The 17,952-nt window shown below is 37.4% G+C and overlaps 1 protein-coding gene across 2 annotated transcripts in view; it reads right to left on the minus strand.

Annotated features, from left to right (window-relative positions):
- GABBR2 (gamma-aminobutyric acid type B receptor subunit 2) overlaps nt 1-17,952 on the minus strand; it is a 510,446-nt gene that overhangs the window by 126,607 nt on the left and 365,887 nt on the right. The window contains exon 13 of one of the 2 annotated variants that reach the window (XM_076330187.1): nt 15,400-15,522. The exons of the other annotated variant lie outside the window; for it this stretch is intronic. Within the exon in view, the coding sequence (XP_076186302.1) occupies nt 15,400-15,522 (123 nt within the window). The remainder of the gene's footprint in view (nt 1-15,399; nt 15,523-17,952) is intronic. 2 annotated transcript variants of the gene reach the window in all.

Genomic DNA, 17,952 nt, shown 5'->3' on the forward strand with positions numbered 1-17,952 from the left:
ATGCTCCTTAGCTCTTGTATTGGAATAGTCTATGTGTGATCTTTTCTATTCACATTTTCTAAGCCACTGAAGATTTTATACTTCTCTGTCCTCATCCATCTCTCTTCCAGACAGAAGCAATCCCAGCCTGTTCCTTTGATGGAGGCTATTCCACACTTCTTGTCAATCCTCTACGTAGCTCTGTCTGTACCTTTTCCATCTCCTGAAGGTAGGGAAGTGTGCTGGAACTGTACACAGTGTAAGCATAACTCCACTCTGGATTTATATACTGGCATAGTATTGCTTTATGTTTTGTTCCCTACTTCTTTTCTTATAATTCCTTACACTTGGTTTGCCTTTTTGACTCCTACTGGGCATCAGGATGACGTTTTCCTATAACTATAACTATATACTATTGTATCAATTGTTGTATGTATCAAATGTTGTATGTATTGTATCAAGATCTCACCATCACCTGATATTTATTTACATTCAGTTTCACCTATCATTTAATTTTCACTGAAAACAGAAATCTTGCTTAGGATTTAAATTTATGAAATAAATGTCATAGTGACTTGTGGAAATGACTTGTCAAAGTTCATCATTTTAACCGCTTAAATAATTACTTTGGTCATTTCTGATATGACTGTCATTTCAGATTAATTACAATTTTATGGATTTATTAAAAAAAACCTCAAACACTGGCAAAATAGGAAAAATATCCAAATTATCACACTCCTTCCCCCACAGTGATCTTTTCCATCTTGCTCCAACCTGATTCCTTTGTAATGCTGTTTCTTATAATGTTGTTTGATGATCCACCATCACACATACATTTACATCCTGAATGTGTCTCCACAGTGCTTTAACTCGCTGTTCTTTCTTCTATATTAGTATATGCAAATGAAGAATACAAAAAAACCTTTGCTTTAAAACTTTGCTCACAGCATTATTGTAAGATTAGACCCCAATGAAAACATTGAAGATATGTGCGTTCAACCCATACAACAAAGCTGAAGAACACCTCCATGTTGGCAATAAGAAATTTTCATTTTGCTTTCATCTACTGCACAAAATTATGTGCTAGCTCAACGGTATTATTGCAAATAGAAAATTTCATAGTAAATTACTTTCTAACATTAGCTCTATAAATTTATGATGTAGGTGTTCTGTTCCACTTTTACTTGCAACAGTCCCACAAAATGAGAGGGGTTTAATCAAAGCTGTTTGTTAGATCAAAATTCCTTTTCTGCAGAGAAGTAACCAGTGCACAGAAATATATAATGGGGGATATCCAGCTTTTCACCTACCACAATCAGAACCATGTATTGTTTCAGTTATGCTTGGGTCCTACACCATTCCATAAGAGATTCTTGAAATTCACATTCAAGACTGCCAGAAAGCAAGAGAAACTCCCTAATCTTTCTCTGTGCCTCTTGGAAAAATACATGTATATCAAGTTTTAGAAAAAGTAAAAAGGAAAAAAAAAAGGACTTCTTTCATTGGACATGTGGCCGTCTGAGTTATCCCTGACCAGATACCAGAACTGAAACATCAACAGTCAAGATATTAAATATATATGTATATATGTATATATAAACACACCTGCTCATTCATCCATATATATACATATCTATATGCAACATGCTGAAATTAAATATTTAGAGAAGCATTTTTTCACAAATATGTGCCTTTTGGACATTCTAATTTTGTGGCACACATCAGAAGAGATTCTTCTACACTGCTAAGAATTACACAATATTTTATTTGTTAATGAGAAATTATGCAAAGGCAGGCATAATGATTTTAAAGTGCAAGAAGGGTATTTCCGTAGAATGAGGATTCTAGCCTCATAAACCCTAACCTGATATAGTAATAAAGGAACTATCAACTGCTTTAGAAAGATTCTCCAATCTCTAGAATTCTTACTTGGGTCAAAGATACTGCATTAGAAAGCAATAAAATACCTCAGAATGAATGGAAATTATTGAATAAAACAGCAATACTAAAGAAATCAGTACACCAAGACACTTAAATCTGAAATGTTATTTGAGATAACCAGGGGTCCCTTATAATATAATCATAATAAGGAAGTTGATACAAAAAAGATATATATTAGAGAAGAAATGATATGAGAAAAATTAGGATGGCTAATACAGGTTTTCAAGAGCAAGTAGCTAAAAGACAACACTGAGTTTCTTTAAATGTACCTGAAAATAAAAAAATTGGATCTATGACATTGCTGGACTTAAAGTGAGAAGTAAAGATGACAGAAGAAAGAAGACTCAGCATTTTCTGGTGAAGACAATGTTGACAAAATTCCTACACCAGGTCTTTCTTTTCAGGTAACAGAAATTAATTACTCCACTGAGATTCAGAAGATTTGAAATAAAATGATATGTTAAGTATTCATTATATAATGTATGCCCAGGGATAACGTTGTTTAATTGTGAAAAATAAGCTAACAAAAAATGTAGTTTGACAAAAACTGACAAAAATGTGTAGTCTTTTCATGCAAATTGCTTTTAAGCCAGAGGCTGAAGGGCAGTAAGTGCTGCTCCTACATTTTGAAGGCTGTAAGGGACATGGTATGAGAATGACGTCTAGGAATACATAGAAGCACTTGTGCAAGCTGTGAGATGACTGCCCTCATACTGGGATGGATTTAGACATAGATTTCATGAGCAGTGGTGTAGGACAGGTAGGCAGCTGCTACATGTCACAGAACAACTCCTGTGAGGTGTAGTACTCTTGCTGCCTACTTAGCCTATACAAAGAGGAGACAATGCATGCTGCATAGACTACCACCAAAAAAAGAAGGAGAAGGAGGGCTGCTAGGCAGCTACAGCTATGAGGAGTGGGTCTGTCCCTTTATGAGGCACTGTTTCCACATCTCTTGGGCACACAATCAGTGACAGCAGCTAGCCCAGCTCTCCCCTGTCCCCTCCAAATCTCTCTGTTTCTTCTCGGTTACCTTTGGCCACTACCACCTTCCCAAATTCTGTAAGTCTTGAGTTGACTGTCCACAAGCATGTCAACACCAGCCTGGTGATACCTAAACCATGGCCACCTGCAGGCAGGTTGTTGCCAGTCTTTAACAGCTGCTCACATATAAGTACTGATCTAAAACTGTGCTGACCACAAGTTTGCTATCCTTTCACACAGTCAGTTTTATCAAAGACCTGCAGATTATAGTAGTGAAAGTGAGCATGAGAGTTCATGGACACGGGCAGGAGAAAGCATTACAGGAGGGTGGAGAAGCACGGGAGGAAGGCATGCACTTCCCAGAATACAGATGCAGCTGCTGGATGTATAAGAACAAAGACAGTTTGGAAAGTAGACTTTAGGGTGATTCAGGCCATTATAAAGCAAAAAAAACCCAAACATTTTTATAGCTTTTAAGAATATATGTGTCACTGTAGCATTGCTAATGCATATTGGTCCCATTAACAATGTGGTTAACAGCTATTATGTGTTTCTTCTCTTTTCTCCAGGGAGACAAGAATATACAGCAGGATGTTTTAAAATAAAAACACATATGCATAAACACATTCTGCTGGATATTTATGCTGAAGAGAGCTAATTCAGAAACAAACCTTGCTTTTAGAGGAGTGAGGAGATTTGTGATAATCTGCAATTTTTGCAGAAAAGTTCATTCTAGTGTTTGGCAGATCCCAAAAAAGCTTTTTCTCACTTATATATGAAATATACATTTGAGTTTTTAGAGTATGCTTATCAGAGAAGAAACAACTTTACCTTCTGAAGCGAAGCAATCTTTACATACATAAAATATAGGTATCCAAAAGTCTATTACTGTATGGAAACCCAAGCAGAGAATGGCCTAAGGTACTTGCAGTAAATATCCTGTGCTGGTACTACCGGGTTTTTTAATAGTTTTCAAAATATCTATCTTTCCATGTCCAAATATTGGTGTTTTGCAGATGTTAAGGTATAAATAACTAAGACTGCATTGCTTTGCCAGGGTGGGACAGGGTATTCAAGGTTTGGGTACAAATATGGTATAGTATTACTTATGGATGTTGATCTGTAAGAGTGCTTGGCAGCAGTGAGGAATCCAGGAGAACTAAATACAGAAGTGAAATGACCTGTAGTGCAAAGACATAAAGAGGATGGCTTTGTGCATGGAAGTTCTTCTTCAGGCCCTCTCCCCACCAGCATAAAGTCTGTTTTACATGGGTTAAGTTTCCAGCACTCTGCCATCTGCTTATTGACTGTGTGTGCCCATGCTGACTAACTAGTTCACCGAGTGTCTCCCTATGTATGCTAGAAACAGAAGTGCTACACGTGGCGCTTCACCTCTAAAGTAAAAGTAGTTCAGTACCTATTAAGTTTGAGAAGCACTGAAGTGGTTTTAGTGCAAAGCCAAGGCGCCTCTTTTAGATGAGAGCGCATTACTTCATGGTCAAGCACTGCATAAAGATCTAGTGGCAGGTGACTAGATGGCTTGCCTCTCCCCATTGAAGCAGGACTAATCCATCACTGCCATTAATGCGTTTCAATACAATATCTTGGCCAGAACTCAGGACGTTCCAGGTGAACGATACTGACTATAATCACTTATAATATAAGCTGAGGCTTGCCTTCTCCGTAAGATTGCTCATGACTAAACGTATGGTTTTAAAGCAGTGCCAGGAGACCCAGGGTGTGTCTTTTCAGTATCAGCCTATTAAACATTTGAAGGAACAAGGGGATATTCTTCCCCCAAAGAAGCATTAATTACATTAGACAATTTGTTATCCTAAATAGCTATTTTAACGCAGAATTCACTATCTTCAGAGAAGTCTGGTAGAAGGATTTTATTGGTCTCCATTGCAGCCTCAGCATATTCTTGGAGTAATTAATTATGCTTCATTTCATCTGCATCAGTATGTGTTTCCTGACATAAGCATTAAAGTCTGTCTTTCTCTATATAGTGGTGTTTGCTTCCAGAAAACAACAGAGATGTTACAGGGCTGAACATTGAATGCCCAGGATAGAATGCAACGGGGAAGTTTAATCAGTTCCTGGAGTCTGTTTTCTGGAATTTTTTCTTAATCAGGCTTTGGCATTTGATGGAAGGAGAGTTTTCTTGTCTTTCTTGCTTCTGATATTAAGAACAACTCAAATCACTGAAAAAGAGCAAAAAATGTTCCTGTCTGGATTATAATACCTCTAAATCTTGACAGTTAATATGCAGTTCGAGTGAAAATGTGTCCAGAGGTTCCTCAGAGATTTATCTCTGAAGGAACAAGGAAAGCATGTGAGGTGATGAGCTTCTACGCCCTTGCAAGTGTGGCACTGCTGAACGAATGCTGAAATACCCTAAAGCCAGGTATATTGCTATTTGGTAGTCAGTTCCTGACTGCCAAAAAGCATCAGTGTTGTCCTATACGAACTCTGTAGTTGTTTGCAGCCTTATAAGGGAGCAAAAAATCAATGTTAACTTTGGCTCTGGCTTCAGCCTTCAGAGGAATAAATCTGTTTGAATGTATCCTATGTATTTGAAGTTTAAAGTGAAGAAGTGCCACTGGGTCTATCATATACTGAGCCTCCTCAGTGAATGAACAATACTGTCACAGTGCCTTCTATGTGAACCAGCCAGGTATCACTGATATATGATATGTCTGTTGCTTTTAATAGTGATTAGGTTGTGAATCATTTACTGGTAGTCTCACGCTATACACAGCAATCTCAGTAGTGTTGTTACCAAAAGTGGTAAATGGCTGCTTTTAATCCACGCATATGTAATGACTTTACTGGCGTTAGATATCTGCCGTCTGATTTCCTTTCCTCCAGTAGGGTATTTCTCTTAGGACTGGGGATTATACCTTGAAATCCCAAAGGGAGAACAATAGTCTGGATTGCCAAATGCAGTGGAAAGAGTGGGTCCTGTTGGGTACCGCTGGTAGCTGAGTCCTCAAAACCGGAGGAGCTACAGCAAAGTGTTCGCAAAGCAGCAGCGACATGCCAGAAGTGTGACTACATAACAGCAGCACAAGTAACAATAATTATACACTAAAAAAAACAGTATCATGCTTCCATATTCTGGAGTAATACTTCCACTCTAAGAACCATAATTCCATACTAAAATCAGGATTGCTCAACAGCACAAGCAGGAAAATATGCAGACAAAAATGTTGAGGTTAACTGAGTCCTAAGATTTGTGAGGAGAGTAACTGAGTGGGCTATATGATGATAAATGGAATTCGATTTCAGTAACTGTAAAGCCATGTTCACCTAAAAACAGTGGAACTACTTTCACATTTTCTTGGGGTCTTAATTAGTGCATGGAAATGACCTGGGAATCACTTTGACAGTAAAGTCCAAAATTTTGTTTAATGGTGGACAACAGTGAAAAAGAATACACTAAACACAAGGAACAGGATGAATAATAGATAAACCCATTACACAGATCTTCTAAAATATGCAATATTAGTCATCCTAACTAAAAAGGATGCTTTAGAGTTTCTGTGCCATAGGGAAAAGAACTTAATGAGATCGTGACTGTCTACCAAAGAGAGAAGAGGAAAATAAGGTTATATAGTAAACACACAGATGTATAGTAATGAATGGTACTGCAAAAGTAAATGTGGAAGATTCAAATCTTTTTTTCCCTAAAAGGAAAATATTGTATGTTCAATGGTACTGAAAAGCAACATTTCCAAAACTGAAAAAGGAAGTTCTTCACACAGTGCCTAATTAGCAATTACACTGAACTGTGAAAAGTTAGCAAGAGTCAAAAACAACTGACTTTTATGGGAATAAAAAAGGTATTCAAATACTGAGCGTATAAAACAGTTATGAGATATACACAACTGTACATTTGAAGTCACTACTCATTATGAATCACGGCTGAAAATTTAAGCGTGACAGATGAACTCTCAGATGTGCACTACACATTTCTAGCATCCACCTCTTGAAGTATGTGCCAGCCATTGTTGCAAACAAGACACTGAACAAGAAGAATTACAAGTCTTGTCGACGATAGTGGTTCCTACGTTCCTGAGGTTGGGAAGTAGCGTTTATTGGGAAGTGAATAATGGAGCCAGAACCAAAATTGGAATTGCTTACTGAAGAGGAATAAATATCAGTAAGCCTCATCTTATTAAGTAGCTGAAGCAGCAGCCATTCATCCTGCCATTTTGGAACTGACCCTGCCCTATTTCTTTATTTTTGCCAATTTGATACTTGTTTCCATGGGAACAGAAGCAGGACTAGCCACCAGCTGAGTCAATCTCAGCTGCTGGCTCCCAGTTCTCACGTTTTGTTCCGTTTCCTTGGAAACTGATGTCAAATGAGAATGAGAAGTAAACCAGCTTTTGCTCTTTAATATTTACTCTTTCATTGGACCTGCTCTAGATCCTCTGGGCCAGTGGAAGGTTTACAGCTGACTCTAATGGCCATTAATTTTCCTCCTCTCTGGAACGGCTGCCAGCCATCGGTGGGCCCCAGCAGATGCAAGTAAGAGTTCTCAGTTTCAGCTACTGCTGGCGGGCCGCCTGCTGTGAGCTACAATGGCAGGGTTTGAAAGCAGGCTACAGATTTCAGGAGACATTTGGCTCCCGCAGTCTGTAATATTTCAAATTGGAAGGAAAGAAATTAAATTTATTTAAAAAATAGTAGGGGAAACAGATGGGCGTAATGATATTTAGAGAACAAATTGACTAACAAGCTCTGACCTGCATTAGGCTGAACACCCCCAGAAACTATTTCAGCCAATTATATTCTTCATTTCATAATGTATGTTTGACAAAGTTCTCTCTAATCCAGCTGTTAGCTGACTGAATAGCCCAACAGCACAATGTAAACACCCCCCAAACACATCTGTTTATGCATATATACATATGCAGAAAGAGAAAAGAACATGATCTGATTGTTTCAAAACAGCAAAGAATCTGCATAATTCTACTTGAGCACGTGAATTTGAACCACACATCTCTACCAATTCCAGACCTATGTTACTCCCACATCTTTCTCATGTGTATGCAAACACACACACACCCCCTCCTCTTTCTATAATTTTGGGCCAGAGTATTTTCCAGTTCTTACAGCAGCAGTGTCATGACTGAAGACAAGTATTAAAGAAAAAAAAATCATAAAAGTTGAAAAAAAACATATTTAAAAAGATCATTAAAGAATGTGAAAGAACCCTGGAAAAGCATGCAGGCAACTAATCTAGGAATTAAGTAAAATTTTGTATGAAAATGATACTCAATTTACATCTGTGCAGTTGAATTCCAATTTTCACATATCTTTTGTTTAAAAATGCCCAGACAAATCAATTTCACAAGACAAAATGCTGTCATAAAGAAAAGTTTTACATTTGGTGGCCTCTGCTCTTAGTTAACTGGTCTAACTATTAGGTATAGCATCATGCTCGCCTTGGACATGCTTTACCCTTCCTTTCCTTTCAGACCTAACGTATGAACTCCTTCGTGAGTTTTCTTTACATCATATCTCAGTTATGTCCACACAACTCTCACTGATCACTGGCCTGGCGTTACTACCTTGAGTAACTTCTAGAATCATGTATTTAGTTGAATTCACCTATAGTCCAAATAATATCTCTGTAATATTCATTTCTTCAGGTACTACATTAGGAGCAGTCTCACAGAAAAGACAATCAGATACTCAAGAACAACATTTATTCCTCCAGTCTTGTTGCACTTGCATCCATCTACTGAGAATATACTCAACATCTTTGGGCACCCACAAAGTTGTGTCAAGTCAGCTAACATTGTGATTTTGTTCTGGGTTATTTACTTGAATGAAAAACTTAGGCAGTTTTAGTTGTTTTAAATCAGGCTTATTCTGTTTTATTCAGAGAGACGAAAGACGTGCTGAATTTACCTAGTCTATTTATGGGTTTCCTCTGGCTGAACTGAAAATCAAAATCTAAAATCCCATCTTCCTCTATATCAGTAAGACTCTGCATAGCAAACGATATAATAACCTTTAGGTTTGCTGCTGCAGCTGCAATCAGGAAAGACCATTTCATTTTATGTTGAGCTTTGCAATGTCCCTCCAGAATTCTTAACAATCAGCCCTCATTTTTACTGTCCGAAATAACTTACTATAACCACTAAAATTTTGTCATCTCATCATTCACTTCCTCTTCCACTGAACAACACAAGTCCCAGCACAGAGACTGGGACTTGTCCTGAAGGACTCTACAGGCTACATCCCTCCTTCCTGGAAAATGAGCTCTTAGTTATTCCTTAATTCTGTTTCCTTTTTCTAAAGAATTTTATACCCATTTGAGGGATTCTTTCTTATTCCATGGCTATCTAATTTCCATGAGAGTCTTTGATGAAAGAAATTGTTGAGTTGTTTTTGGAGACCTAGCAGGCTGTGTCAGCTTCTGTTCACATGCCTGCTGGCTTCTTCAAAGGACTTCACTGAGTTTTTGAATGATTTGTTCCTTCACAAGTGCCATGTCAACCCTTCCTCAACGTAGCATATTTATTTCTAATTCCACTCCTGATTATAATTTTTATAAGTTGCTTAATAATAATGCTACAGACATTAACTTACAAGTTTGAGGTTTCCACTCTGTCTTGAAAACATGGCAAGACATTTGCAACTTTTTGCTCAGATATCAAAGCAGTTCTGAGCTAATGATTACATACCGCTGTCAGTAGTTTGACTATTACTCCTTTGAATTGCTTTAGAAAGCCTGGGAGAATATAATCTGTTTCTAGGGATTTATTTCTGATCAGTTTCTCTATTCCTACCAGCAACTCCTAGTCACTCCTCAGTGAGTTCATCAGAAGGGTTCTAGCATAGCAATCTCCACAAGCTCTTCCACAAAGAATTTAGCTGAACGAAGCAGCAAAACAATCATTTAATCATTCTACATGGCCTTGTTTTCTGCAAGTAATGCTCTTATATTCTGATCAAATATTGTCGCCAAAGATTCCCTGGCAAACTTCCTGCTACCAATATTGAAAGAAAGATTTATTTTTTTTTTTTTGCCTTTTGCAAGTTTTTTTTATCCTGCTTTATTGTGTTCCACTTTTAACTTACCAGACTTTATGATCCTTTCTATTTTCCTCATTTGGATACAACTTTGTTTTTTTGAAGGATGCCTTCCTGCTGTTTCGTCATGCTGAGTTTCTTCTTTTTCAAGTCTTACTTGATGTGTGGCATGCATTTACTCTGTGTCTCCAATGTGATATTCTTAATACTCTCTAGGACACCTGCAAAGATTTAACTCTCTACAGTGTCCTCTTTAGCGTCTCTTTAAGAGGCTTCCTCAGTTTTATGTTGCTCCCCTTGCTGAATTTGACTGATGTTTTTGACACTCTACTGATGTTTTTTGGTTGTTGTTGCTTCTTCAGAGCTATCAAAGCTAAGAACATTTTATTTGCAGCTACAGAAAAGTCCTTCAAATATCAGTGCTTTGGAACAGATTCTGTATGCTATTCAGAATGACATTAAGGGTTAATTCTCTCTTTGTGGGTTCTCTAATCTGTTAATTATGAAGCAGTCACTGCTCCTAAGTGAGTTAGTCTGAGCAGCACATTTGTCCAGTTTACATAGCCATTTTTTGCTCTTGCAATGTTTATGACTCCCTCAACATATCAGTCAAAGCTACCTTCTGGCTTCTTGGTTAGTAATATGTGTCTGATCGCATAGTTATACACTTGAAATGCACAGGAATTCTGCCTCACTCACTGAAATGATTAATTTGTTCATCTGAATTTACTCCAAGTTTTCTTTAACAAACTGCACTACTATGCCACTGGCATGGCCTACTCAATCTTTCCTGCATATTGATATTTTTGTTATAGCAATGTCCTCATATAAAGTTGGGCATTCTTAGTTTCCACATTTTATTTCTATATCAATGCTAGAAACCCAAATAGGATGTGTCTCATTGATCTGTTTTTCTCTTCTGTATCTTCTAAAATGGTACTTTGTTCTGTTTTTTCTCCATTTTATGTTTATTACCATCCCAGGACAGTTCAGCGTGAAACCTTAAATACTGGTATTCCAGATACCAGAATGAAGTCTATTTTTAAATATTGATAATGTTATCATATGGTTGCATAAGAGGAAACATCGCAGACATAACTACATAACTGGTACTAAGACATCAAGGAATGCAAAGGTTGCTGCCCTGGATAAACAGGTTTTAAAATGTTACAAGAAATATTGGCATCCAGTATGCAAAGTATTACTTTTCTTGAGTCCAACACTAATGCAAGACCTTTTTACTTTGGGAACTATAAAATCTAGTCCATCTCCCCTAGTATACAAGTTCTTATTTATTAAACATTATCATTGGTTACCTTCCAAGGCCACAGTGATTCAATCTGTGTCATAGATATTTGTGTTGGGAGAAGACAAGCCAGTCAGAGGCTTTCAAGCTAAACTCTAGAGTAAAAGAGTTACTACATCATGGTATTATGAGTGAGAGGTGAGTGTGACTATGTCTACATGCAGACTTACTGAACTGTAGTAAGTACCTAATTGAATTATGATATGGCTATTGCACAGGGAGAACAGATTCCACATTGTAAAGGATTTTGCTATTTCAAACTGTGGTTTCATTCCAACACAGGTGTATCAGTGAGCAACTGAAATTAGAGCAAGCTGGTTTCCTATGTATTTTTTTTCTTGTAGCTGGATTCTCTGTGTCTAATTAAGTGTGAAGCTCCCTTGCAGCAGGTCATTTATAATGTTTGTCTTTAGACAGAGGGGTAAACTCACTCTGCGACCCTCCTCTTAGGGGAGACACTACCAGAACCTCTCCTCCACACAGCTGGCTGTTTCCATCTGTAGCACTGCTGTAGCACTGCTGTGTCCTTAAGAGCCGTATCTGTTCTGTCAGGTTTGACTGAAACTGGCAAACAAAGTTTGTTAGGCAGTAGGAAAAAACACACACAGCACCCTTGCACATAAACATTGCCTTCTTAAGAAACCAGGACAAAATCCAGATGGTTGGAAAAAGGTGGTAGAGCCTTGCCACCGGGGCAAAGCTCTTCCAGAGCCACATACACAGAAGCACCATAATTCCTCATGGCCTGTCGAGCCCAAGAACCCGGCCAGCGGGACGGTAAGGGAGGATGCACTCCAGTTCACACAACCGAGAGAAACTTAGTCTGGCAGGAACCTAGTCGAGATCAGATCATACCCAGAGAGCATTTTGATTATGACAAAAAAAGGTGAATTATGATGAAAAAAGCAAATTCCAACTTCAGCCTAGGAAGCAGCCAGTGAGAAAAAAAGCGATTGGTCTCTTCACTGGTCTGAAACATTAGCAAAAGGAGAAATATTACAGTCGATGCAACAAGCAAAACAAATGAATAGAGGTAACATTACGGATTAATTTCCATTTTTTACACTGCTGCTTGAAGTTGAGAAAATTTTGTGTCAGATAATGCTTTTGTGTTATGTGAGAATCAAGCCTACAGTTCGCTGTAGGAAGTGTATGTAGGGGGAACCTTACAGTTCTTCTGTCAGAGATCAGCATACCGCTATGGAAATTTTAAAGTGGTTCCTGTCTTCATCTGTAACCTATTTGCTTTTATCCCACGATTTTGTTGTCTATGCATCATATACCAAACAACTGCCCTGCTGATAGTTGGAGGATCTGGACGTTTTAGGGCTCAGTCATTAAAACTTTTACCATGATCTCTTATGGCAGCCATAGATGTGCTTTTCATAAGGAAACCTGACATCTAGGGTCAGGATTCCAGAGACCAGTCTGAAAATTGACAGACCCAACATCCCATCTGATTTCTTCCTTCTGTCAGGAGCGGAGAGTCACCACAAGTGCTTTCACTTCCCTTTGTATTTTTAGATGTAGACTGCCCATCCTCAGCTTTTAAGGCATGGGTAGCTTGACTTTACAAACAACTCCGGAAGAGGAGTATGGATTTTTAAAAAGTGCTTGATAATTTGCTGGTGTTGTTATTCAGTGAACTATTTTGTGAATAATGCCAAACAGCAAAGGACACTCAGTTTTTAGGCTCCTCATCTTGGTTACTTTGATTGACATGTTTATGAAGACACAGTTAACAGAGGACCACCCAACAGTGGCCAAATGCAGAACTTCCACATAGGAAGCTGATGAGTATTCATAGTTAAAACAGCATCAAATGGTTCATTAACTAGAATGACTGATTGCGTTCATAACTTTGGAGCCTACATTTAGTTTAGTCTCTATCACTTGGATCAACTTTAACTGAGACAAAATATCCCTTTAAAACTGTTTCACAGAAGCAAGTGGGACAAGGAATACATGTGACACAATAATCCTGAAATAAACCAGAAACTTGCCTCCAGTATTGTTTACTATGTGATAAGTACTTTTCAAACACACAAAAGATAATACCTACTCAGGCAAGCTCAACTACAGAATTCACCGTTGCAGAATGCATTTAAAAAATCAAAAATTAAAAAAAAGCAAACTAAAATAATTAAAAAAAAAAGCAAATACAATTGCCATTTGCTTTTACAAAGGAGTTTCTGAGACTGAAGAGGTCTGTTTCAGGAAGGCAAATTGCAGTTCACCTCACTGCTTATGTAAGATAAAAACCATATGTACAGTATTTTAATGACCAAATTCGCTTGCATAATACTTTCATTTCCTTCCCTCCCCAAATCCATTAGCTTAAAAAAACATTCTGAACAACTCATAGTAATAGCAAAGAGCTCTAACAGCAAGTTTAAGTCAATTCTATGCTGAGTGTTCAAAATATTAAATGTTCTCATGTGTGCATTCAGTGAATGTGAGTTTGCATGGGCTTACATAGTTCCCAGGGAATTCCAGTTCTGCTACAAAGTTCAGGCAACTGGTGTGCCGCCCCATGGTCTAGATAGCACTGAACATGGAACAAGCACACTAAGTTTTTAGTGGTGTACATTACACAACCAAAGAATATACACTGATAAGTTCAGATGGAAACTGCAATCATTTAAAACTGAAGTAAACATTATTTTTCAAATATCTGGTACTTATGGTTTGATAAATTGATACATTCATGGTTACTGCTGCTGCCTACAGAAATTTCACTTGAGTGATTCTGCCAAGACCAGATATCAGGATCTTTAGTTATGACTTCCCTCTGATCGGGGAAAAAAGTAAAAATCCTTCTAACTCATTCACCCACAGCACTGAAATGAGCATTATTACAACTGGAATTTGTGACTACTCATCATATTATGTTTGGTTTTATGTGAGCAGTGAAACAGTTAACAATACTGATAATTGAAATATCAGTTGCAATGCAGTTGGAACAAAATGAAGTAAACAAGGCTATCGACAAGCTGCTGTTGTTTCAAGCTCTACAAACATAGAGCAGAAGTGTCTCCACAAGACAAATTTCAGTTACATTTTCCGTTTTTTATTGACAACTGTAATAACTCTTAAAAAAAAAGTTCAAACTCTAGGGAATGACTGAGAATTATCCTTTCAGACTCTAAAATGATTTTTTGAAAGGCATCCCTTGCAGTTCAGGAGGCATCGTTCTAAGATATCTTCTACAAATTATATTCAAATAAACAGTAAAATCTTCTCCTAATAAAATTCCAGAGCTACACTGCAAAGTAAGAACAAAGTAAAAACAATGGAATAAAATATCTTTTCTTGCAAACGTTAACATCAGAAGGGAAAACTACCATCCTTTTTCTTACTGATTGCCAAGTATTGGAGAATAGAATAACGCTTCTAGATTGTCCTCATATAATCTAGTTTTCAGATATCATCAGTTTCCATACTGGAGGTAATAAACTCTCAAACACTGCTAATCTGCATACAGGTAGAATTGGTTTTTTCCTAGTTCTGCATTGTTGCTGTCATGTTTCTTGCTGTCAGTTTGTCCAGAAAGCTCTACTTCTAGAAACCTACCAGAATGCTGGAAAATTTGTACAAGGGGCATTAAGCTATTACCTCCTTCCTATCGAAATCTCTAGCATGACCTTTCTGGGAATGACATTAAAATATGAACAATCAGTATGTGTGTATGCACATGCTATTACTGAAAATAAATATAGCAGTAGGTAACATAATTCCTGAACATCTCCACAAAGAATGCCGTCTAAGCAGTGACCTCTCCTGCACTTATCTTGAATAAGCTCTTACTGAAATCTGCTAATGGGTTCTGATAATCTATTATTTATTGCAACAGACTCTGATAGAGAGTCTTAGCAGAGGACTCTCCTGTGTTTACAACAATTTCATCTAAAACCTCTCACAAGTGACAGAAACGTGGCACCTTCAACTACAGATACCATTTCTTTTGGTTGCAGTTATTTCATTTCTATTTTCTTTTAAAAAACAGAACTCTTCTTCCCCCGAAATACACAGCTTGACCTGCTTTCATATAACCTAGTGCACCTTTAGCTTGGTCTTACAGAAAGCTGTAGATACTGATATGCAACCATAAGTATTACTTGGGCTTGAGGACATACCTCCATGTTATACTTTTCCACTGTCCTTCTCAAAGGATCCACAACCTGCCAGCAAATCAAGATGCAAAGATCAATCAGTAGCATCCCTCCAACTATCACCAGTAGCTTCTGGTCTTTAATGATCTGGAGAGACAAAAAAAAAGAAAAAAAAAAAAGGGAGGAGATTCCCATGAGCCATAGATAGATCCCTGTACAGCTTTATTCCTACATAGGGAGAAAAACACAGGTTTGCTAATAAAAAGGTTTTTTAACAATGAACAAAGAAAAGTTTCAGAAATATCAAAAGATGAAAGGAGGAAGACACAAAATTATTTTCATTTGTTTCATGTTTATTAGAAGTATCTAAAGTGCATTCTGACTTCTAAAAAGAAACTGGGGGGACTCTTAAATATTAATATTGAAGTCCAGGTTTAATGTTAACTCCTGGAAAATGAAAAAAATATATTCTAGAGAGCCACTATTGTGTTTCTGTATGCAAATGTGGAAAAATGTTCAGTACATCTCACAGAGCAGCAGGAGTTAAGAAGGAATTTAGTTTTCACTAAGATTTACAGTGTTCACTTTTTCATAACCTTCTTGGATGTGGACAACAAACTTGCAAGGTATTAAAAGACAAGTTCATTTTTGAGGCGTTTTGTGTGTGTGTGTTTAACATTTGCCTCTGTTACCCAGGGAGCAGAAAGGGATGATATGTGTTTTCTATATTACAAAAGTTAGAGGCTTTTATGCACATGTAACTTAAAACGTTTTTAATTTTGCATGAATTTTAGGTTCAAAAAGGAAACTAGATTTGCTAATAAAAAGAACAATCCAAACCATGTATTACAGTCTTGTATAGCTGCATGCAATCCCTATATTATTTCTACTGTTATACACATAGCAACACAGAAAAAATACACTGCAAGTACAATATTTCAGTTGCAAAGTTGTAAACTTGTTCAAATATCAGGCTTCAACTAACTTTATGTCAGTCCTCTTGTGCCTATGTTCGTGTTTTTTAAATTAATATATACTTCTATTACTAATGAACACTCATCCAATATTCAAAAGATATTGCCAAATTGTTTTAACATGGACAAAACCCACATATTTTTCCCTAGTTTTGGTTCTCAGAAACAGTTGGTTTAATCCAAATGAAATATTCAAAAATATTAAGCCTGAGCAGCTTAATAAAGCTGTGATTATTTCAGTTCAGTTTGATAAACTTGTTAGGATTTTGAAAATGCATTACAAAGCCAGAAGTGTCAGCTGATCTTAATACAGACAAGGCTGGTATTCCTGCCTAGAATAAATTGTATTTGCATTGAATTCCTATTAAGCTTAAGGAAATGATAAAAATGAATACAGTTTGAAATAATGTAAGAAGAACTTTAGAAAGGTTGTTTTTCATGTTATTGAGTGAGATACATTATTTTGAAAGATGTTTCTGCAATATTGTGCGCTGCTCTTTGTTAATCTGCTAGTTTATTTCAGAAATCATTTGGAGTAAACTAAGTGGAGAACTAAGGCTAGCAATTAGAATGACTTAAAGGACTTGATGCATTATTTTCATTTCCTGAGACCAGTTATTTAAATCCATGTAGCTCCCGTCATCATAAAGGACCAGAAAACGATGCTTTCCACATGTTTGCAGCAGTAATAAAGCAGTATGTCCATCTCATCAGAGAGAGCACAGGCATGCCTGGAGAGGAAGGGCGAAGGGGAAAGGTGCAGCTTTCATGGCGGTATGTGTTGCTGCTGGATGTTTTGGCAAGGAGAACTTTGCAAGGCAAAGGTGACTTGGTGGGAGGTGCAGGGGGAAGAAGACTGTTGCAATGGGTTTCCTCATTAAGCTAAAAGGAAAGCAGATATTAAGCAAAGATTCTCAGACACAGCTTGGTCCCTTGTCTATGCCTAACCTTTTAGTCGTTTACCAATTTACAGTCAAAGCTGGAAAAGGACTGTTAATCCCTGAGGATACCCTCTGTAGAAAAAGCCCATGCATTTTTTATCTCTTTTCGAATGCCTCTAAACAGGACTCGGGTGAAACATACGTAGTGCTGCTCCTAGTATGAGTAGACATAGGAGAGAAAACCACAGGCAATCAAGTCCAAAGGGAATTTGGATTTAGATGAAATTTAGACATCTCAAGCCAAATTTATTTTTCTCCCCCTTAAGTGGCTAGATAATTTGTTTTATTAGCATATTTTGGTTAGTCTTTCTTTTTAATTGATGAGTTTTATTTTACTGAAGTTGGCTGTTTAACCATTATGTGTCTAGCCTCTCTCAGTAGCCAGTGGGCAGAGACAGAAACCTTCAAAGGACAATTCATCCCACCTATCTTGGGTACAATTTAGGATCAGAGAAGTTAGGGTTCTGAAATGTGTCCTTCCCTTCCCCCCCGCCCCCATGAAGGTGTGAAGACAATTAACTTGAGCTAAAAATATGCATTTGAGAAACTTAAAGCTGTGTGAAAATAACCTGCCAGAAATGTTTCCCTCTGCTCTAATGAACCATAAATATTCCTTGTAAAAAACACCCAAAACATCAGTAATGGTGCCCTATCTTTCTAAT

This window comes from Aptenodytes patagonicus, chromosome 2, assembly GCF_965638725.1.
Source record: "Aptenodytes patagonicus chromosome 2, bAptPat1.pri.cur, whole genome shotgun sequence".
NCBI lineage: Eukaryota > Metazoa > Chordata > Aves > Sphenisciformes > Spheniscidae > Aptenodytes > Aptenodytes patagonicus.